At 42.8% G+C, this 24227-nt stretch overlaps 1 protein-coding gene across 2 annotated transcripts; it reads right to left on the minus strand.

Annotated features, from left to right (window-relative positions):
• Nucleotides 1-417: 417 nt before the first annotated feature.
• On the minus strand, nt 418-19748 carry LOC123055183 (sacsin). Of its 2 annotated transcripts, XM_044479152.1 has the most exons (13): nt 19321-19748; nt 18068-18797; nt 11367-17356; nt 9667-11153; nt 9220-9483; nt 8546-8763; nt 7190-7461; nt 4016-7028; nt 3809-3941; nt 2473-2993; nt 1454-2365; nt 1195-1368; nt 418-836 (listed from the first exon to the last, which is right to left on the minus strand). In XM_044479152.1, the coding sequence occupies exons 1-13, from the start codon at nt 19656-19658 to the stop codon at nt 639-641; spliced, it is 14250 nt and encodes a 4749-aa protein (XP_044335087.1). In that variant the 5' UTR covers nt 19659-19748; the 3' UTR covers nt 418-638. The 2 variants fall into 2 exon arrangements, with proteins under 2 accessions (XP_044335087.1, XP_044335088.1); XM_044479153.1 differs by lacking the exon at nt 19321-19748 and having other exon boundaries at nt 11367-17307; nt 18068-18298.
• Nucleotides 19749-24227: the final 4479 nt, after the last annotated feature.

Genomic DNA, 24227 nt, shown 5'->3' on the forward strand with positions numbered 1-24227 from the left:
CTGCCGGTGGTGCTGGAGGAGGCAGCAGCTCGGCATATGAGGCGCTGGCTGCTCTGCTTCGCTTGATTGGATTTGCTACTCTGCCTCTGCCCCCCGACTGGTGGGAGAAGCTTCAGCGACTCGATCACCAAACGTCGTTCTGGTGAGCAAGATTTTTTCTCGCTGCTCCTTGGAGCTTTTTTTGCTTTGCCTTTTTACCCCTGTGCCCACGCACGTACGGCGGCAGGGCACTGATATTTTGGACCAGCGAGCGTGGCTTGGCGCCAGAAATAAGGTACTAGGACTTTTCTGTAGCCAAATTGAAATAAACCCGAGGGGGTGACAGATTCATGATTCCGTCAGCAAGAAAGCGAAGTTTCCATGAGTTAGTTGGAAGTTGAAATCAAACGCTTTCAGCAGCTAGACGACGAACGAGTCTGAAGAAAACCGGAAGATGTTAGGCACCTCGCATCCGTATTTCGGGCAGCCCTGGGTATGAAGAGTTGAACTATTGGTGTGACGAAAAGGACTTTGCAGCAATTCTAAACTAACCTAAAAATGCGCTGTGGCTCATATTTACACATGCTCATATTTACAAACGCTCGTCGAGCAAAGAATGCGAGATCCGAACAACATCGAGCAGGTGCACCTCGGTGTCTTCATGGCCTGAATATCTTCATCATTTTGGACACCTGGGTCCGGCAAAACGGGCATCGCGACACCGAGCTCGAGCACCTGTTGCACAGGACGTGGCCACACGGTACAATGGTCATGTTGACCTCGTTGTTCAGGCAGACGCGGCACGACCATGCCGCCTTGGCAATGTCGGCTTCTTTCACCGCCGACTCGGCTTTCTCCTACAGTAGTAGTGTAAACAACTTTCAGTGTCATATAGGCAAGCATGTTTTCAGAAGAAGCGCTTTAAGTTAGAATTCAGAAGAGTGGTGATTCTGCAATGCTAACTAGGTAGCTATGCAATGCAACTACGAAGTGGTTTCCCTAGGACATTACATTGTGCAACTAACTACGCAATTTCTCCGGTCAGTGCGTCGAAACCCCTATGTAAACATCTACAGAAGTACAGATCCTGGTGAAAATCGCCTAAAAGACATGATATATGAGCACGCAGCATGTGTCTTAGTCGACAAGTGACTGACCGATACTACCAATAGGAACTGCTTTTAAGACAACATAAAAGACATAGAAGTGACAAACCTGCTCCACCAAGAGAGCCACTTGAGATTCTTTAAGCTGGTCTTGCAAGGAAAGAGTAGTCTCTAGCAGTGTTTCCTTCTCAGCATCCATCCTTACCCCTGCAGCTGAAAGCATATCATGGACTGCTTGAACCAGCTCCGTGGAAGATACTTTGCCGTATTCAAGCCCAGCAGCCTGTTAAACAGTAAAACTATTTTATGGCAAACAATCCAGATTCCAAAGAGTAGAGACTGCACCCCAAAAAAAATTGAAAACTAACCGTATTGTCTGTGCTTTCAGTTCTAGAGCTGACGGACGAGTGGCCCGGTTGTCCAACTTCTGCCACTCTACCAACATCCGGTAGGGAAGGAGCAGGAGAGAGGTCAGCCGTTGAAACACTCTTAAACGAGTAAACCTGACTGGAGAGTAGCATGCGAGTCTCGCCGGGGGCTGTCTCCACCGGAAACCTGTAAAGTGCTTGGCCGGCTGATGGCCTTACGTCTTCAGGAACCCTACCATACCTGAGCTTTTCCCCCTCTTTTCCTGTCTTCCATGCCACAATCTCTCCGCTGTAGAATGGTCTCAACGGAAGGAATTGGACCTGGCGAGCATCTTGTGACAATAACTCTCCTCCCAGGGAACAGTCGTACCTTCCTTCGCGTTTCGAAACTCCAACGTCAGTGCCAAGATGGAGTATTTGAAGCACTTCTTTCTCTGAACCATCCGGGCATGCAAATACCGAAGCGATTGGCAAGATTACTGGTGCCCCTAATCTGTGACTGACGACAATTGCAATAACATCATGTACTGTCAAAAAACTCGGGGGCTCTGCAATTAGAATATGACCCATGGATTTATCAGCAAAATAAATGCTTCGGTGCTTTCTGTTGCTTGACCACTCAGGAAGAGAAGGATGCTGAGCTGTTCTCGTAACATCTTGGAGATTGGGAAGCAACAGGAAGCGAGTATGGACATGTTTAACAAACTGCAGATTCTGTGATATATCCTTCAGTATACTTTCTATTTGCACTATACTGAGGGCTTCAAAAGAAGGGAAATGATTGGTTATACCGATCATCACAATCCTTAATGCAGCATGCAAAGATTTACTGAGCAGTTTCTCTTTTATTCTATCCAGAGTAACTGAGCAAATGTTGTCCAGAACCTCAAGCTCTTCTTTCCCATCAAGTTCCTGACAAGGCAAAATTTAAGTTAACTTGAAATAGAAACCACTTAAGATTGCTTGCGCAAAATCATTTATTTGGCAAAGAAATGTCAGATCACGTTAGAGAAGTATACCTCTACAATGACATCGGAGAGTCTTTTTATGCCCAAGGCCTTGCAAATGTTCTGAGGAAGATCTGGGTGAGCAAATCTTATCCTGGATGTATTTATATTACTCAGGAAATGAGAACCATATGGGTCAATATACACACATGATGTAGCTGAGACAAGCCTGCAGCCATCATCTGGTATTACAGAATCAAAAAGCCCTTCTGATCCGTCTGAGATAGGCTGGTTGACTCCTGAACACATGTAGTCCAAGATTTCCATCACTGCGCGGAGTTCGTTTGGGTTCAGGCGTTGGTAACCACATGCTTTTTGGATATCTAAAAGGAGCTCCTTTGCATAAGAGTTTGTAAGGCTTTCCTGCATCCCAATTTCTCTAAGAATGGCAACAAATGGAAGATACAGACTTGGAAGTTCAAAAGCAAAAGGTGACATGTTGATAGTCAGACGAGCAAAAAGTGATTTCGCTTCTATTAAGCGAGTACCATTTGCAACTGGTATAAATGCCAGTTCCATCAATTCTGTTTTTCCTGAAAAGAAAATCAAGCAATAAAAACAATCAGTTTAAAGTAATAGCGGATCTCTTTTCAAAAAGCAACAAAAACCCACCGCACCTTCCCTTCTGTGGTTCTCTATATACCATAGCAAACAAAAGCTTGTGCATATGTATAAATACAACCTCAAGGGCATGTCTTAGTAAGTTCATTAGTAGCTGTATTGGCTTTATGGTTTATCAGTTATGACTTCTTACTACCGCAATCAAGCAACATGGATAAGCACAATGGCAAAATGTCAAAATCACACATGACCATGGTAATAACTGTTCATTTATTTACAATATCAGCAAGAAGTAAATCTCACTCAAGCAAGAAAATGATTCCCGGCTGAAATAAATGAAGACATTGAGTTGATGCAGAGAACAAGCGATTATGAATAGTTCGCCACAGGTTTTAACCTTTTTGAAATATGGAGCATCTACTGGCCTCAAAAAGTTATACGTGAAAAAGGAAATTTATTAGATCAAATCTAGATATTTAGGAGACTCGCATGACCATTTCAGGTGCAATTTAATCTGGATATATTGTCTTCACTTTTCAGGGCTTCATCCGCCTTACAGGCCACACGAAAATTTGCATGATTGCACTCAAATATGAAACCTCACCGAATAGAATTGGGACTGGTTGCAACACCAAGTATATCATTAGGTGTCTTGTAGTAAAAAATGAGAGAACAAACTTCACCACAAGAAATTGGAACTGAAGAGAGTACAAAGGTGATGAACTAACGATATTACTACAAATGGCATATACAGTAAGGTAAAAGCTTAGTTGCGTATTTGTGCTACCTGAAGACGATATTGTTCCCCATACTTTCTCCAAGTACTGCAAGATCCTGAGAAAGGCATCCTCTACTGTCATTATCCCTGATGAAGATGGCCAGTGTGCCAGTGTGTCCTCACCATTGCCTCTCCCAACAGTCTGTTTAATTTCACAAAAAAGGTAAGGGAAGAAATCATTTCGATATTAAACTGCAAGTGTTTTACAACATTGACCTGCAAGTGCTTTAGAACTGTAGAGAAGGCAGGGGGACTCCGAAGCTGAAATGCTCCCCAAGAAAAATCAGGTGGAATAATTGATTGTTTGGCAAGAATTGGAGCAGAACTCCATGCCAGTGGCCAGTCCTTTAATAAGATAGCTTCACTATAAGATGCAAATACCCTTCTACCCCCTTTCTTGCCACCAATACTTGGAAAGCCTTTTTCTGCAGGTACAAATACAATTTTTCCGATCTTTTGGCAAAAACTGCTATCATACAAAGTAGCAAAATTTGCCAAAATCACATTTACAACAGATTCTGCCAATGACCATAACTCAAAAGGAATTTCATTTTTTCTGTCTGACAAGTCTGCATCAAAGTCATCATGTTTCTCTAAAGATGACATCACATCATTTCCCATTGTTTCTATTTTCGTAGCACACTGTACTATCATATCAGCCTCTGTAGATATCCGAAGACCCACTTTTCTGAGTATACCAAGCCAACCATCTGACATGAACCTTTCGCCAGGGAACTTATTTCTCTCCCCAGAAAATACTGAAGCCAGCAAAGCATCTGAAGGGTCAAGTAGTTCCTTTGGTTTGAACAGCTCTGTACAAAACTCATTTGCATTTGTCACAAAATTAGTCTCCCTCAAGGTATTTACTACAGCTGAATTAAGTTGCAGATCTTTCCAGTTAGCATACAAGTAAGCCAAAATGTCTTCCTGCTCTTGAACTGTTTTGTTCCCAAAGCCAGGCAAAGCAAACCTCACTAGTATTTCTTGATCATTTAATTGTTCAACCCCCAACGCCTGAAGAAACAAATTTGCATTATCTGAGCTAGAAAAACACCGGGAATCACTGGGGTGAAAGAATGCTGTGGGAGAAATAATGCAATGATCAGACCCTGAAAGACTAGTATATGCTCCTGTAACTGTTTTATACATCGGAAGCTCTCTCAAGGCATCCAATTCTTCTCTCTGATAAAGGTGGCTGCTAGATAATCTGAAGTCTGAGACAAATAGCATGAACAGTCTATCACAATCTTCACTTGATAGACTAAGTGATGAAGGTAAATGAGCATCATTTTTTATTGAAACTAACTTAGAAGCAATCGTCTGTCCAAGAGTTCGATCACGTGAAGGAAACAAATTGCATATGACACCACACTCTGGGAAAGACAAATCAAGAATTGGTATGTTCAACTGATTAAGCAGAGCAGATAACCACGGAAACTTTGAGTTCATTGACTCGAATGCAGTATCAAGTGGACTCTTCTGTTGAGCTTCACCAGTGTCATCTCCGTTTAGACCAGATGTATCAACCTCACTAGCTACATCATCAACAACCGCACTAACATGTACCATCTGAGTGTTTGAATCATCTACTGGAGGTACAAATATTAGATGGCGTTCTTTCACACAGCAGAGAATTGGCCTGTTGAGAAAAGCAGGAATCAAGGGCCAATCAGACACAAGTGAAAGGTCACCATTCAAGGAGCTAAATATTTTCCAGAAGCTTCTAATCCATTTGGGAGTTGGCCCAGTGGTAGATGAATCAGAACTACTGTCCCAAGGAACCCATTGTGGCTTCCTCTCAACTGCACGTACCCAACGCTCATCAAATATGTGCTTCAAATGGCCTGATAATAAGTGAGGAGAAAAACTCCTCAATTTCAGAGGCACATGAATAACCTGAGTGGAGAGCAGCAGTGCCAAGAAAGGCTTTTCTAAACACTGATGATGGATAAAGCGATCTAGCAAGGGGCGCATCAATATTTGCTGCTCCTCATTGGCAATCCAAAGTTCAGTAGCTCCCAGCCTTGTTAGACATTTTGTTGACGTCGGAAATGGGACACCTTTGAGTTCAGATATGATAGATGACAACACATTATTCTCAGCAGCTTGGGCCCTATGGGATGCTGGGCCACTGGTCTTGCTGATATCCTCGACAACCCCCCGACCGAAGTCATATAGGGCCTTCCCGAAGTATGTCATAATTTCAAGTGCGTCGCCCCCAGAAGTACCCTGCCTCTGTGTACTTGTATGGTAAGATGAAGAACTGCTTGAAGATGGCATAAATTGTGATGTGGAAGCATTCACTGGTTGAACAAGTTGACTGTTAAGTTGTGACTGATCAGGTATATGTAGATCTGTAAACCGGTATGGGTCCATATCGGAGAAGCAATATTCAAGAACATCTATATATGTTTCAACAGATCGAAGTAAAATGGATGAAGACTCTTTTAGTAGATTTCTAACCATCTTGGGCCTGATCTCTCTTACAGTAACTCCAACTGCTTGGATTTCACTAACCAACTCCCATGGAACAGAAAAAACAGGATAGTGCTCTTTAATGAAACTACAGACAGTAGCAGATGGTAGGTTATCATCATCTCCGCTCCCTGAGTGGGATAAGAACATACCCTCACCCACTTTAACAAGATTTCCCCGGTAAAGTTGCCAAACGGGAAGATCAGCCAACCGTAAATAGAATGGTCTTATCACTTGCTCTATCAAGGACTGCCAATCTGCTTTAGATGTTCTTGGTGAATTCAAATTGTCTACGGTAGAACCTTGCCCAGTGAGTGAAGCTGTAGGTTGTTTCGATCTTGGCCAAAAAGAGTATACCCTATCACCATAAGCCTGTAAAATAATACTCACAGAGTGTGCACACCGTGATTCAATAGCAGAAGATAGAGGGTCTTTCCTAAGCTTTTGAAATTCTAGGACCATCTCAACATATGAATCACGCACACATAGCATAAGTTCCTCATTCCATGCTTCAACCAATTTGTTTCTGTCCATTTCCCGTAAAGATTTATCATGTGTGCTGCCAAAAATGTAGCGTCCACCATCATGCCTCACAAGGAAATGACCTAGAGTCGTGACTGGCATGCTTATTGACCCAGATAGCGGCAAAGGAGATAATATACAACTTGATGCATTTATATTGGTAGGTACTCCGTTTCGAGCTATGTGAGCTGCTACTCCAGCAACAGGAGTTAAGTTGTAGGGAAGATACCGTCTGAAACAGAAATAAATCAATGTATGCCAAAGATGTTTACATTAGCATAGACATTTTAAAACATCCATAGAAGAATCTTGGGAATTAGTCAGTAGGTAAAGTGAGTGCCATTTTAATGTATAAAAGGTTCTCAACTACAGTATGATCTGAAAGAGACAAACCTGTCAAGAGCCATATTCCTTGTTTGCCCTGACCCAAGGCAGAGGGCAACAAACCATTTGTCAATATAACTGCAGCCACTCTCAATCACATGCACATCTATAGCTTGCATTTTTATTGCTGCACTTGTACTTGCAAATATTCTGGATATTTGAAACTTTCTCCATTTCTTTTCTGAAAATGGGTTCCTCAAAGTAGCTACTGATGGGTCAACAAGCACGGAATAGTTCAGGGTTGGCTGAGAGGCTGCATCCTCCCATGTTGATAAAGATACCTGATTCAAAATACATTGACATCACTTGATAAATGCAGATCATGTTTTAATTTTATAAATCATGCTGTCAAATCATCCACTAGGGCTTTGTCATTACTATGTCTGAATAGATGGCATGTACTCTATTGTAACTATGGTTTAGTACTGCCAGCACTCGATATTGAAATCACTATCGAGTAGGTGCAGCAAAACTGTTTCAGTTTTGAGTACTATCGATTAAAAGACAGTACAGGATAGCTATAAAATAATTACTGTCTTCATACAAAGTTATACAAAAAGTAACTGTGTATCAAATACTATTTGATCAATTAGTCTACATCCAACAGGTAAAAAAAAAGTCTACATCCAAAAGATCAACAAAGATTGGAAGTTCTCTGGCATTCTGCCATAATATATACATTTGGTGTTTTCATAAGAAATATCACCATCTGATACAGTTCTATAACATGTTCACATTAAACACTGAACAAATCTACTAAACTAAAAAGCAATTGCGCATACTGAACATCTTTTAAGAAAACTAAGAATTTATGCAAGTCAAAGGAAATCGTATTGCTTAGGTAATGTGGTCAGTTTTCATTTTTCGGCATATTATTATCCTGCTACAACTAAAGATATGCAACAAGAGAAAGAATTACTCAGTAATATCCAGTTTCTCTTCAATACATGCTGAACCAGTTAAATTAAAATAGAATTGTGGTCCTGGATAAATCAAGAACATTAAAAATAATAGAAGAATACTACGAAACAACAATAGGGTAAGATAAGACAAAGGGAGTGCTAACATGTTCAGTTTGAAATATAATCTAGGGGCGTACTTGAGCTAAATACCTTATTTGCAGTTTAAAGTACAACATCAATGTGATCACTGGAAATGAAATTCAGATGCAAGTGAAAGTGTCTTCTTTGCAGTTTAAAGTACATCAATGTGGTCACAGGGTTTGAAATTCAGTAGCAGAATAACAAATTATGAGTGAAGAAACACACAAGCCGTAACACTTTGCAGCAGAAAGACTAAACTGAATGTACAGGAAGTATTATGATTTACTACTTCAGTGTGAAAGCATCCACAAATAACCCTTACCTGAATGACTGACTTCAGGGACAGGAGAGTACTGGATGGATTCTGCATAAATCTATCAAAAATCTGCTTTACTCTGTCGCAACCTGCTTCAAGTTCTTTCAGACATTTTGAAGATAAAGGCATCCGAATAACCGTAGAGTTTGCAGAAGACAATGAAGCCTCCTGTGTAACACGCATTGGGAGGAACTGATCACGAAATCTCTCAACCAAGTCATTTCCTGAAAAGCCAGTAGCGTTAAGGGCTTCATTCAAAGTATAAAAAACATGAGCTGATACTACAACAATAAACTAATACTGGAATTCACGTATGCATATAATTGGCAAAACAGTGACGCAGTAGTTCAATTAATGAACCATAGCATAAATAAAATGTCCAATTCCTCATTAAAGAACCTAAATACTCATAAAAAAATCCAGCATACATGGAATAGTACATGCTTCAACATGGGTCCAAAATAACATTTAGCAGATAAATGAGGTTATTAAGTGTTGGCCCTCAACAGGCCTGTCTGCCCGAAAGAAATTGGTGTAGATGCTGAAACATATTTCTTTCAGCCCTTGGCTCAGAGCCTACTTTGGCATTTGAGTATGCTCTAACAAGTCATAACCAACTAGAACATGAAAATTTATTCTATAAATGAATTCAGCGAGTGTAACTGAAGTAACAACTGTACCTATCAAAGAGAAGAATCTGGCAGACGAGGTTGCAGTGGAAGTTGCACCACCAGTCAAGCCCAATGGATCAAAAACGTAGAAATAGCCAGCAGAAAGAATAGTCAAGGCATCACATACAAAATAGCTGCTAAGAAGTCCCAGCCCGTAGTTAAGGATGTTTCCCCTTAGTTTCCAAGGAGGAGGAAGTTGGAGGCTGCAAACTTCTTCTCGGCTTATCATGGTTCCTTCAAAGACCACTGTCAATGAAGAACTCTGGAGGTCACCTAAAGATAATTTTTTGGAACAAAAAGTTCATCACATTAAATGAGTCAAATATTTAGGTATCAACTTTGCAGTCATAGGATAAAGGAGACAAACAGAATAATAACTACTGATAGCAGACTGTTTATAGGAATAAATTAGAGTGTGATTGAAATAATTGTACAGAGAGACGGTTTGTAGCATACCTAGGTTTTGCTGCAATAGAGACTGCTTCGGATGATCTCTTTTATCATATATCAGGTGCACTTTCTTTGCATTGCAAGAGTCAGCTAGCTCTATGAGATCAAACAGAAGGAAGTCACTCTCACCATACAGAGCTAGCAACTCACTTATCTTAGCATATTCCATGCATGGCAAATCCCTCATTAGCTCATCATCCAATAACGAAGATCCGCGAAGAGATCGTACCCCTAGTCTATTGGCCAGATCATTACCAATACTATGATGCACAAAATGCTTTGAAGTGGGATCAGTATCCATCCAGGGTGCATCATTATAGAGAAGGTTTCTCGAAGGTGTCAGGACACCAAATGAATCTGGAATCACCAATGAATTCAGTAAAGCATCAGCTGCTTGACTGTCAGGATAACAATCCACAAATGCTTCCAAAACACAATGAACAAAACTCAGTTGTTCTGCAGACAGTTGCTCTCCTTTGGCATCACCTTGTAAGCGACTAAGTACATTGAGATAATCTGTTGCATCAAATGTCTGCCTCACACCCAACTTGAAGAGTAACTTTTTAAATTCTGACAGTTCAGACGGAACTGCATAAAGATAAGGATGATACTTTACAGGCGATTCAAATGCAAGTGCATGTGGAGGCACAAACCTGTCCCCTATATAGACCCATGAAATCCCATCCAGATTCTCTTTCAGAATGTGGGCATCGCCACTGTCAACGATATCTTGCAATTCCGAGTAGATTAGTTTGATCTCCTTTTGTAGGACAGCATCGATGGATGTGTCTTCAGAAAACATCTTGAGTTCATCATAAGACTTGGAAAGCTCAACTAACTGGGACAATAAAACATTCACATTTGGTGGGTCTAACCAACCGAGTTTTCTTTGCAGATACATGGAACAAGAATCGGAATTCAGTATCCGCATTTTTGATGAAGCAAGCCACATTTGTGATCTCGGCCTTGTGATGAGTGGAGGTGCTACATGATCTTCTGATTCGAGCCATGGAAGACCTTTAATAAGTGGTGCAACATGGACGGGGCACCAAGAAATATTTTTCAGCTCTGACCAAAACTCATGCTCTGGTAGGTCAAGATCAAAGTTTGAGAATAAAGACATAATAGTTGGGTCTGGGTCACAACTACCCACTTCATTTACTGCTTCCAAATTTTCATCAGTTTTAGAAGCTTCGAGATCGACATCCTCATGGAAAGTGTCCTTGTCCTCCATGTTTGACATCTTTGATTCAAGAACATTTAGACAGGTAAGTAGTATTTGCCCATGCGCACATGCATCATCATCTTGTCCCGAATTGTGCACCAGTGAAACTGACCTTGCAATGTCAAGCAAAGCACTAAAACCCATTTTTCTTTTCAGTCCAAAACTTGCCAACAGTTCAATTATTTCAGTTGCCATGAACTTTTCTGAAGGAAAGAAGGTTTCTTTGTGCAGCAACTTACGAAACTCTGGCACACGAGGATCATAAAGCCTGAAGAAAAATAGGTGTTATTCATACTGAAGTCTAGAGAGCAAAGGACAAAAGAAAAGATGAACATCAATATTTAAGTCATTGAAACCTCATCCTAGTGCAAATGCTAATAAAAGCTGCTGGAGCATACTAGTAAAGAAGATAAGGTTTACCAACCCAAATACACATTCTCAAATATCAGAGAGAGAGAGAGAGAGAGAGAGAGAGAGAGACCTAGAAGGATGTAGCCATGCTCCACTAGCTGCTAAGACAAAAGGGGTTTCAGACAACGCAGCTCTCACAGAACTATTGTCTTCTATCAACAGCTTCACATCACGAACAATTGCTGAAACAACAGCTGGCTGTGACAGAAACTCTGACATCCGAGGAAGCACATGATCCTTGTAAAATTCAGCCTTTTCAGGTTTCCTGATATCAAAGTATGATACTAAAATCGACTTTTCCTTTTCAGATTCAGTTCTTATAAAGCTTCCATTCAACAGATCCTCATGTACACCGTCGGGTTTAAGCCATTTTCTAGGGTTTGCCAAACTAACAAGCTCCCTAGATTTATAAGATTCAAATATGGGGAGGTTCCTGATTGTATTCATATGTGAAATGTTTATCTGATTCCCTGAAAACCACTTTGACTGGAAAATATAACTACGGAGCTCATGTGTTTCTGCCAATGAAGTACTCTCGAAAAGTTCCTTAATATCCTGGACATTAGAAGCAACAGAATGCACAGCATTCAGAACACCAGCTGCAGTGGATTCCTGAACAAAATTAGCTAACTGGGGGTGCTCTATCTGCAGATCAGGTCTCAGAAAGAAACAGCCCAGTTTCTGAAGCAATGAGTGCATATTTTCACTCCAACCATCATCTCTTATTACATTTGAAGCACTGCCAAGTTGCATAAGCTTGCCATCTACAAGTGGTAGTATAGGCCATTTTGCAAATATTGAAAGATCTTCACATGAATGACGCAAGAAATTCCAAAGTGATATCATCCATTCCACGCTGGGCTGGCCTTGCTGTTCAGGAAACCAAGATAACTGCTTAGCATGCTGCCATTCAGGCGGCAAAATCCTGGGCAACAGCTCAAGAAGGAAATTGCACGTAAATAAGTACATGTTTGACCGTGCAGAAGAAGCTATGTCAAACAACTTCTTCAAAACGCTATCTGGTAAAGAGTTATCAATAACAAGATGTGGTACTGAATCCTTAAGAAAGTCAAATTCCATTTCTGAAGCAAAGAATACTCTTTCACCCTCCCCTCGGTTATTGAATGTTGTGAATGATCCATTTGCCAAAGGAAGAAGAGCCAATCCGTGCAATTTATCAGAAAAGGAAGGATCATCCATATCACTCAAGCAATACTCCAGAACAAGTATGGCCTCTTCTCTGCTTTTGAACCCACGCTTCCGTCGGATCAACAAGTTCCTTAGCAAATGAGGATTCAGGAGATGAACTGATGGATATGCATTTATGAAACTGTCTACTATCAGCTTGGATACAGATACCAAAGGTAAACCAGCTTGCGAGAGAACTTCTGCCAGCTCGGCTGCCTTTGAGAAACTGAAATCAGGAAAAATAGCTTGCCTTGTTGACACCCAATGGCCACCTCGAGCTTTCGTATACAAAACATTAAGTCCAAGTTCCGCGATTGATACATAAAGCTTCCTCACCATGGAAGACCATGGCTCTGCACCTACAGCAGTAGGCCAAAATGAGAGAAACAGATCAGAGGGACCAAGTTCTTCTGCCATGGCTGCAAGGAGGTGGCCATAAGCAGGAGCAGCCACATCTTCAAGCAGTGCAAGATTCCATTCTGATCGCACTCTTCCTCCCCCGGCCATGTCATTTCCAATCCAGATATCCCTTCGATTTGAAGATAGTTCAAAATAAGCATTTACGTGCACTGGTATGCTAGTGTTGATTGGTAGAGGAAGAAAACAAAAGGCCCGACCCTCAAACAAATTCCTGCTCTGAGAAGATTGGAGAGCTAGATGCTTAGGAACAGAATCATCACAGTTAACTTCAGCTTCACCAGACAGTTCTTTGGTATCGTCCACACTCGCAGAATGCAGATATGCAGCTACTGATGCCCAGGGAACAAAGAAATGAGATTTACTATCAGAAGCAGTTGACAACTTTCTAGCATGACCCCCGCCTATACACTCGGTTAAGATCCATGAATGCACCAAGTGGACAGTAGGGCTTTGCTCAAGAATAGCAACTTTTTGACAACTCCAGGGTAAATCACTGTCTTTTGTCTTATTCAACCTATTGAAAAAAGTATTCCTATCCATTCCTGATGATTGATTTCCATGTACAAATGCAAGCATCGTATTAAGTGCATGTGGTTCTTTGGAGACCTCGGAACTGTTCTGCTTCAAAGCACGATGAACAAGTTGCATCTCCTGGGAGTCATGCTCCTTGACATACAGAGTTACCTTTTTAACGTTGCGGAGAAAAAGTAGAGCCTCGGATACAACTTCAGAGAATGAAGAGAAAAGCATCTCCACATCTTGGGTTGCATATTGTTCGCGCTTTATTTGACTTCTAGAAGCAGCAGCTTCATTCCTAAGAGGAAACCGGAAAAGTGTGCCTGGAAATGGCTGTTGCAGGTTGCAACCAAAGTGTAAGAATGGTGTGAACTGATCAGGGAACTGTTCTAAGATCTTCCGTCCTACAAACTTTATCCTTAAACCTGGATGAGAAGGAGATATTCCTGGTAAATAACGGGCATGTGGATCAAACATGACAATATTCTCACCAGAAACAAATCCAGGCATGTCTGTGAAGTGATAGACACAATTGAAGCCAAGACCAAACCTTCCTATTGCAAAAGGTTTCTCAAGTTTGCTGTCTTGACCAATTCGTGAGATGGAATAAAGGTCTTGTGGACTAAAAACCGAGTCATTAAAGCAGTAGAGAGCAGGCCCCTGCCATTCAGCCATTTCAGGTGAAAGGATAGATGAAGTACCATACTGGGTCTTATCCAAAAGAAACACAACCTCAGAAGCTTTAGCATCTTCTGCATTCTGTACCAGCTCAAAGAGAATCCCAGGACCATCTGCATACATCTCAACAATATGCTTGAGCCTTGTAGTCAAATCTTCATGTTGTCCAAAAGCCTCAGCAACCCCTGATAAACTCAAATTCATCGAATCGGAACTCTCAGCAAGCAAGAGACGGCGAAGGGAGCGAACACCTAGCCTTTCTGCCACGTCATTGGAAATATTACCATGCACAAAATTGTGAACATACTTCTGTGGGCTGAAAGCAATGCTGGATGCATCACCAATGATGTCATGACCAGAGTCAAGAAGCCAAGGAGCATCATTAAATACAAGTTCCGAAGATAGGCAGAGCCTAGCTGAAGAATCAGGTAAATATATCTGTGTTTGCTGATCCTGAAACCGGAACTCAGCTAGATGCTGCACCACTAACACAGCTGTCCTTAGTTCTTCAGCTTCAAGCGAAGCCGTGGCTTTCCTCATGGCCATTCTGGTCAGAATACTAGCGTAATCCACAGGGTCGAGGTGCTCCTTTATGCCAAGATCCAAGAACAAGTCCTTGAAAACTGCTAAATCAATTGGAATGACACGAATGTAAGGCGCAAGGTGAAGGTGGCCACTTAGAACAACTTCATCAACTTTTGCAAATCCGTCGCCCACCCAAATCCATCTGCAGCCCTCTAGAACCACTTTGACAATATCCATTTCATCAGAACCAATCAAATTAGTCAGTAACGAATAAATCTTAGGCATCACCAACGCTAACTCTTGCCGAAGGACTTGATCAGTCACAATTTCATTGTTCTTACCCAGCTCAAGCAACTGAGCAGCGATTACACTTCCAGAAGGAGGAGATGACCAACCTAAGCTGTAAGACAAAGCTGAGGAAGTACATTCGCCATCAAGTATACGTGAGCTAGCAGAAACAATCCACATATCTTCCTGCAGCCTTACTTGCTTAGGTGGAGCAATCATCGATGATACTGAAGGCCATGGCAGGGCTGGGCTTGGTGCAGTGACCAACACAGGACACCAACAAATCATTCTCAAATCACTCCAGAACTTCTCGAGATCAAATTCCCAAGACGTATCACGAGGCCTCAGTGCAGTAGTGACTTTCGCAAACATATTATTCACCTTCTTCCGGGCATCAAATGCCTTATTTACACTCCATTTGTGAGCATGAATTTCAAGATATGAAAGAAGCAATTTACCCCTTGAATGAGCCTTCTCTTGATCTTTGCGCACGAATGAATCAATTTGCCGAGCACTTTCTATAATAGTATCAGTAGAAACAGAAGTTCTAAGCCCCAAGCAGAGTAACATATCAAGAACATCTGGGTTTTGAAATAAACCATTGGGAAAGCAGTCTGATTCCTGGAGAAGAGCATAGAGTTCTTCCACTCGAGGATCATAAAGAGACAGAGGACTTTTCAAGGTCCCATTAATGGTCGGCACAAATCTAAGGACTTTCAAGCCTTCCTTGAACCTTGGATCTTCCAAGGACAGCTGGGGCAGATCTTGCAAGATGGCTAGTATAACTGAATCACGAACCTCTGCTTGCAACTCATCTAACTTGTTCAAAACATACCTCTGGTAGAAGACTGATTTCGGCATACGTTCAACACCATAATACCTCATTATGATATCTTCGTTGCTTGGGGATATACAGAACACAAAATCAGACTTGAGTAGGTGTTCAGGAACACCAAGAGGTGGCAGATACTTTTTTGAACTGGACAAATCCGAGAAGCCATAAGAACTGTGAGATCCTCCATCAAATACTCTGAAGATGGGCAACTTTTTGCATAGCTTTATGTTCATGTCAGAAAGGCAGACTCCTATGTACCATTTCGGATCTAGAAGAAACTGGTACAGTTCAATTTTCTCACCAGGCTTGATGCGTTGAAACAGTGCATGCACATCGACTCCCTCCAGCGAGGCAATCCCAAAGATTGAATTAAGAACTCCAGTTGCATCACCATCATATACATAATGAGAAAGCTGTTGATACACACGTAAATACTTGGTGTCTAATATCTTGCAACCTAACTTGGACAATAGTTCCTTCATCAAACTAGATAGTGACTCTGTTTCAATTAACTTTGATGCTGTAGATGCTCTGTAAAGGTGTCCAGAAGTACAAGGCAGTATAGGCCAGTCACTAAACAAATCAAGGTCATAAGAACGTTCCCCAATATAGTGCCAAAAAAGTTTAAACCAATCTGCCGTAGGAGATGACACACCCGATGATGGATCCCAAGGAACTTGGCTTTTACACTTCCATCCAGGAGGAAATAGCCTGGGGAAGAACTGAAGAAAGATTGGACCATCAATGGGTGAAATATTCACCTGAGAGTTATTGGCTATCTGATACAGCTTGTCTAGTAATACAGGGGGGATGCTTCGGTCAATTATTCTGTCACCAACTGCAGAAAGGAGGTCATATTCTATCTTATCACAGACATAGTAGTTGCTCTCTTGTGAAATCTCAGAAAAAATCCCATACTGCTTATTTGCTAGTGGAATCAGTGGGAGGCCATTCATGCATTTACCAATATCAGCACTGTCCAGATCACTAAGGCAATATTCCAGTAATATTAGCTTGTGAGATTTTCCTAATGTACCAAGCTTTACAAAATCTTGGAGAAAATGCCTCACTGCAGCAGGAGCAACTCGTTTTACCGTAGACTTCATATAGAATTTCGAAAACATATCAACAATTACACTTGGTACACGAACAACAGGCATGCCTAACAATACAAGAGCTTCACTAAGATCATTACTTCTTGAAAAGCCCTCATCATGAAGCAAAGCCTCAGCCGGTGATACCCATGTCCCGCCTTTGAACTCTGAATGCAAAACTGGAGAGGTATAGATAACTTTGTAAATTTGTTCCACAAGAATACTCCAGGGTTCCTCATATAAACCAGTTGGCCATAAAGAATAATACAGTATTGTGGAGTCTGTAAGTGTCCGCAACGCCAGCAACAGTTCTCTGAACAATGGAGCAACAGCATCTTCCAGCAGTAGCCTGTTCCAATCAGAACGGAGCTTACCACCCCTGTCCATGTCAGCTCCATACCAAATGTCACGTCGATTGGACGAAACTTCAAAATAACCATTCACATGCACAGATAGTCCGGTCCTTACTGGCAAAGGAAGAAAACAGAATGCATGACCTTGTCTGAGATTAATATCCTGTAAAATTCAGTAATTGCCATAAAGCGTAAAAACAGGGAACACTATGAAGCAAAAACCAAAATACTGGAATAATGCGCCAAGCATTAGGAAAATGTGCTACAGCGCCAGAACATGACGTTCATCTTGCAACATAAATCAAACAAATTATTTGCAGTTCTAGGAACTATGTCTCATCATTGAAGTGTATAGGGCAGACTTCATCACTGAACATAAAACAAAAAGAACTACAGATTATATAGAACCACTCTTTTACATAAGGGCATTGTCGTTGATGTAATTTCTTTTTATTTACTTTTTGCAATGAAGCAACATCAGATAACAACAGTTTGGGCCCAGCTGTTGCCACCGAACTACCGAAGAGCATACCCATGAAAGAAATGGTCACTACATTAGCCACAGCTAATAGGCCAAAAAATGCATGCAATTCTATGAGTTGTGGTCATGCACTCATCTTAATAGTTTAAGTGCAAAATCAGATGGAAACTAACAAGCTTTACAGTTCACACAATCACATTCACAAGTTCCATTCCATTAACAAGGCATGCATTGATAACAACTATTTTGGTCACGAGTCAATCAAAAGCAGGAAACATGTCGAAGGGAAAAAAATATGTCCATGGTTTGTAAACTAAACAAAAAGCAATTTCTACATAGCTACAGGAGCATAGGTAGTCTAGGCTGGTAAACTGAAAATGAATCGAGCATTACCTCAGGCTCCACTTTGGAGATGCAAGCAGCAACAGAAGCCCAGGGCAGTAGGTGAAGATCATATTCCTTGGCAGCACCAGTTGCAAAAATACCTATTTTACTTAATGCAGATGCCATTCCCTGTACAATAAAATAGGTATGGCTCTTTTTCTCAAACTTGTTCCCCAGGAATGCCTCCGATACAAAATCCATAGAAAAGGAATCTATCTTCTGCTCAACAGATTCAGCAGAAGTGCCAGAGAACCTGATTAGAGCTTGGCGATGCCATGACAATTTGTCATCCTGTGATCGTAAGGTACAAGAGTATACTATTTTTGGCTCACCCATATCAGATTCCCACACATACATTTCAAGTGCGAGGACATTTTTAAGAAAAAGCAAGTTGTATACAGCTTCTTCGTACAGTTGAGCGAAAAGAGATAAGATATCATCCTCTGTGTACACTTGTCTTGATAACCGGCTAGAGGATGCTTGCTCAGCATTCCGCAAAGGGAAACGGAACAAGGTTCCTTGAAATGGCACTTTCATGTCGCAGCCAAATGCACGATAGGGCGAGAGCTGGTCACTGTACAATGTAAGTGCCGTGGAACTGACATAGTCTATGCGCTTTCCAGGATTTGCCGCCGACACATTTGGAAGGTAAGCGCCCTGAGGATCAAACATGACAACATACTTGCCGCTCACGAATGATGGCAAGTCAGTCAAGTGGTACACCGAGTTGAAACCAATGCTGCAGAAACATAAACCATGGGTTACTACGGGGGTGCATGAGCATCAATAAAACAGTTCGAATAACATGCTTCCGAAGCTTTATAGATAACAACTTACTAAACGCATGGCCCTGGTTTCTAGAACTACTATGTATAATAAAACATTTGCATCCCTCTGTGCTTCAGATCAGATAGAAAGGCAAACATAACAAAATGAGTAACAAGGGCAGCAATCGAACTGAATTTAATCACATGGCAAATGAACTTGTGCAGGGGCATCGACAATATCCATACTAAGCATTTTGAAGCATTCGCTTACAACCATTAGTGATCACGATCATGGGGCACATATTGAAACGGTCATGGCATCAGAACACAAAACAGCAGCAGCAGCATTCATAGGTGACAACGCCACTAGAAAATGAACACGCGCTGGTTCAATTCCAATAGTCGGGAAGCTCAGATTGCAATTGGCAGCTCGGAGCAGAGCTCGGCGGGGGCGACTACTGAGGGAGAGCGAGGGGGGACAGGGAGCGCGCATACCCGAAGCGGCCGGTCTTCCAGGCCTGGGAGGCCTTCTTGCTGCCGCCGATGCGGGAGATGCTGGCGAAGTCGTCGTCGGTGAAGGCGGCGTCGTTGTGGGCGAGCAGGGCGGGGCCCTGCCACTGCGCGAGGGCCGGGGCGAGCAGCGAGGACGCCCCGTGGGCGCGGCGGTCGAGGCAGAGGCGGACCCGCGAGGCCCCGGCGTCGTCGGCGTTCTGGATGAGCTCCCGCAGCGCGGTGGTGCCCTCCGGGTAGTTGGCCAGCACCTCGCGGATGCGCCGCGTCAGGTCCACCCGCTGCCCGAAGTCCTCCAGCAGCGTCGTCCCGCCCGGATCCATGGCCGCCCCGGCGATCGGGTCGGGTGGGAGGGGGGGCTGGCTAGCGGGGCATTGGCGCGCTAGGGTTTGGGGCGGGGGTGGGGGCTGGGGGGGATTTGGTCGCTGCCGATTTGGGCTGCGGCGGGAGGGGGATGGGGGAGGTGGTTGGTGCCGCGGAGAGAGATTTGACTCTTGACTCGTCGCCGGCTTTCCTCTTCTTCCTCTTCTTGGAGGGGAAGCGAGAAACGGGATTGCGGGGATGGGATCCTGCTGCTGGCTGACGAGTGGGACCCGCGTGCCGGCGAAATGGGTAGGCAGCGAGCAGCTGGCCCGGCTAATGTGGCCCATTAACAAGCGTTGTCTGTTTTTCTTTTAAAAAAATGGTGATGAGGAGATTAAAGAACACATGAAGATAATACTTGTTGCTCAAAAAACTTTTTTGAAAAACTTTTTTTATCTGTGGCGGATCTAGCGCCCCTCCAAAAATGAAAAACTTTTTTTTATCTAGTAGTGGTTAGTCTAATCCTATGTGTATTATATGGTTAAAATTATAAACTAACATTTTTATGGTTATATTATGAGTGATAAGGTTGGCACCCCAGCCCCACGGTCAAGCTCTAGGTCTGTCATTATCCTCCACCCTCGTATGCACAACGACGACACTCCTAGTGTCGCGCAACAGTAGTCTCATGGTGGTGGTCGTGGCTTCTTTTGTTGCTAGGGTACTCGTTGATGTGGAAGAAAGGGGCGATCAATGAATGATTGTGTGCCATGGTCGTCATGGCCCTATGGCCTTTCCCCTCCCATCACTTCCATTTGTGTGTCGGATCAAATCCTTGCCACCGACTTCGAAAGGGAGCTCTCTTGCAATGGCGGTGGATATCTCTCAGATAAGATGGAAAGGGGGCAGGGAAAGAGAGTCTATTGAGCCACAGCCGCCACTTCCAACGCTTGGCCCGATTGGTAACATATTGCCAACGTGCTCAATTTTGGAGACAAATGCGCATGAGTAAGGTACAGCTGTACGAGCAATTTAAGTCCTTTCTCAACTTCAATCACATACATGTGTGTTTTATCTTAGGTGTTTACGACCCCATGAGGATGGTGCAGATTACAATATTCACTTTGATTTAGCAAAGGTATTTTGTGTAATGATCTTCGATGTGTAGTTTCTCTTTATATTTTTGTCCACCCTCTATCTGGGTAATTATGTTGTTTATGTCGGCTGAAGAAAATGTAGGAAAGCTTTGTGAATCGGTAGCACAACTAGCCCTTGAGGGTTTTGCAGCATGCCCCTCTCAAAATCAGCACACACTGCATTGACACGCACATTTATATAGCTTCCTAATACATTTGATGTTCACTACTAAAGATAGCTATGGAGGAGGCTCTTCTTCCCGGTTTAACTTCAGGCAATCCATTTGATCATAGTATCAAGTATCAACTACCGGGGTGTGATCTATGTAGAAGTTTATCATTCTTACTGGTACCATTCGGTACTCATGCTCATGAAGGTTCCTAATAAGTGGGTATATCATTAAATGGTGCACCGATATTATTATAATTGATCATCATAAAGACCTTTTTTCTATCCCATTTCCACCAGTGTTGATTGATTTTGTCAGATAATACTATAAAATTTAGTTTTGCAAAATCGTAAGCTATAATGGTGACCTAGGAATGCATATTGTGTCCCTAAAAAATTTAAAAACTACATAGATACGAACCATTCAATACTCATTTAGATGCAATTGATTGATGGACATGCAGAACCCTTTTTTAAGGTATGTATTAGTGCACTTTAGCATTTAAGAGACCACAATTGTTCATCAAAGTATAGTTTTGTACATCCAGAAGTATTGGGTATCATACACTACCACTACATTACATGAGGATTGGTCATTTAACTTCCGTCAGAAACAAAGCTTATGATGAAACCTCCTACATAGATATGTTCCACAACGTTTACATAATTGTGTAGACGATGATACATGCTCACCGAGAATTATTTATTGTATTAAATTGAAAAACAATATAGCTAGAATATATTGTTCCATCTCAGATTATATTGCAAACAAGCAATCCGCTTTGAATACTGGCATGAAAGAGTTGAGATGTTGGGCATTTCTACATGTTTTTTTGGTACTATAATAAATTGTGTTCATATTTACTTATATACATTATAAAAAAATTGAGGCATTTGATCTTACAACGTGTTTTTGTTGGAAATATGCCCTAGAGGCAATAATAAATTGGTTATTATTATATTTCCTTGTTCATGATAATCGTTTATTGTCCATGCTATAATTGTATTGATAGGAAACTCAGATACATGTGTGGGTACATAGACAACACCATGTCCCTAGTAAGCCTCTAGTTGACTAGCTCGTTGATCAATAGTTGGTCACGGTTTCCTGACCATGGACATTGGATGTCGTTGATAACGGGATCACATCATTAGGAGAATGATGTGATGGACAAGACCCAATCCTAAGCCTAGCACAAAGATCGTGTAGTTCGTATGCTAAAGCTTTTCTAATGTCAAGTATCATTTCCTTAGACCATGAGATTGTGCAACTCCCGGATACCGTAGGAATGCTTTGGGTGTACCAAACGTCACAACGTAACTGGGTGGCTATAAAGGTGCACTACGGGTATCTCCGAAAGTGTCTGTTGGGTTGGCATGAATCGAGACTGGATTTGTCACTCCATGTGACGGAGAGGTATCTCTGGGCCCACTCGGTAGGACATCATCATAATGTGCACAATGTGACCAAGGAGTTGATCACGGGATGATGTGTTACGGAACGAGTAAAGAGACTTGCCGGTAACGAGATTGAACAAGGATCGGTATACCGACGATCGAATCTCGGGCAAGTAACATACCGGTAGACAAAGGGAATTGAATACGGGATTGATTGAATCCTCGACATCGTGGTTCATCCGATGAGATCATCGTGGAACATGTGGGAGCCAACATGGGTATCCAGATCCCGCTGTTGGTTATTGGCCAGAGAGCTGTCTCGGTCATGTCTGCATGATTCCCGAACCCGTAGGGTCTACACACTTAAGGTTCGATGACGCTAGGGTTATAGGGAATAGATATACGTGGTTACCGAATGTTGTTCGGAGTCCCGGATGAGATCCCGGACGTCACGAGGAGTTCCGGAATGGTCTGGAGGTAAAGATTTATATATATGGAAAGTTGTTGTTCGGGTTCCGGGAAAAGTTCGGGTTTTTCAGTATTGTACCGGGAAGCTTCCAGAAGGTTCCGGAGGATTCCGGAGGGGTCCGGAGGTCCGGAAAATGTTCCACCACGTCCAATACAGCAGCATGGGCTGTAAGGGGGCGCCCTAGCCTTAATGGGCCAGGGGCACCAGCCCCCCCAAGGCCCATGCGCATGGGAGAGGGGAAACCCTAAGGGGGAGGGCCTCCACTTGACTTGGGAGGCACTCCTCCCCCCTTTGGCCGCCGCCCCCAACCCTAGATGAGATCTAAGGGGGCCGGCCCCCTCTCTCCCCACCTATAAATAGTGGAGGGGTGGGAGGGCAGCCATCACCCAAGTTCTGGCGCAGCCCTTCCCCTCTCCCAAGTCCTCCTCCTCTCCCGCAGTGCTTGGCGAAGCCCTGCAGGATTGCCACGCTCCTCCACCACCACCACGCCGTCGTGCTGCTGCTGGACGGAGTCTTCCCAACCTCTCCCTCTCTCCTTGCTGGATCAAGGCATGGGAGACGTCACCGGGCTGCATGTGTGTTGAACGCGGAGGTGCCGTCCGTTCGGCACTAGGATCATCGGTGATTTGGATCACGACGAGTACGACTCCATCAACCCCGTTCACTTGAACGCTTCCACTTAGCGATCTACAAGGGTATGTAGATGCACTCCCCTTTCCCTCGTTGCTAGATTACTCCTTAGATTGATCTTGGTGATGCGTAGAAAATTTTGAATTTCTGCTACGTTCCCCTACAGTGGCATCATGAGCTAGGTCTATGCGTAGTTTCTATGCACGAGTAGAACACAAGTTGTTGTGGGCGTTGATTTTGTTCAATATGCTTACCGTTACTAGTCCAATCTTGTTTCGACGGTATTGTGGGATGAAGCGGCCCGGACAACCTTACACGTACACTTACGTGAGACAGGTTCCACCGACTGACATGCACTTGTTGCATAAGGTGGCTAGCAGGTGCCAGTCTCTCCCACTTTAGTCGGATCGGATTCGATGAAAAGGGTCCTTATGAAGGGTAAATAGCAATTGGCATATCACGTTGTGGTTTTTGCGTAGGTAAGAAACGTTCTTGCTAGAAACCCATAGCAGCCACGTAAAACATGCAAACAACAATTAGAGGACGTCTAACTTGTTTTTGCAGGGTATGCTATGTGATGTGATATGGCCAAAAGAATGTGATGAATGATATGTGATGTATGGGATTGATCATGTTCTTGTAATAGGAATCACGACTTGCATGTCGATGAGTATGACAACCGGCAGGAGCCATAGGAGTTGTCTTATTTATTGTATGACCTGCGTGTCAATGATAACGCCATGTAATTACTTTACTTTATTGCTAACCGTTAGCCTTAGTAGTAGAA

The sequence above is a fragment of the Triticum aestivum genome, chromosome 2D (genome assembly GCF_018294505.1).
Source record: "Triticum aestivum cultivar Chinese Spring chromosome 2D, IWGSC CS RefSeq v2.1, whole genome shotgun sequence".
Lineage (NCBI taxonomy): Eukaryota > Viridiplantae > Streptophyta > Magnoliopsida > Poales > Poaceae > Triticum > Triticum aestivum.

Bases quoted from the DNA above. Each gene is read 5' to 3' on its own strand.
- LOC123055183 (XM_044479152.1), bottom strand. From the start codon at position 19,658: ATGGATCCGGGCGGGACGACGCTGCTGGAGGACTTCGGGCAGCGGGTG. The intron at 18,798-19,320 runs GTATGCGCGCTC...ATGTTTCTGCAG, and splicing joins TGGAAGACCGGCCGCTTCGG to CATTGGTTTCAACTCGGTGT. The intron at 2,366-2,472 runs GTATACTTCTCT...TTGCCTTGTCAG, and splicing joins TCTCCGATGTCATTGTAGAG to GAACTTGATGGGAAAGAAGA.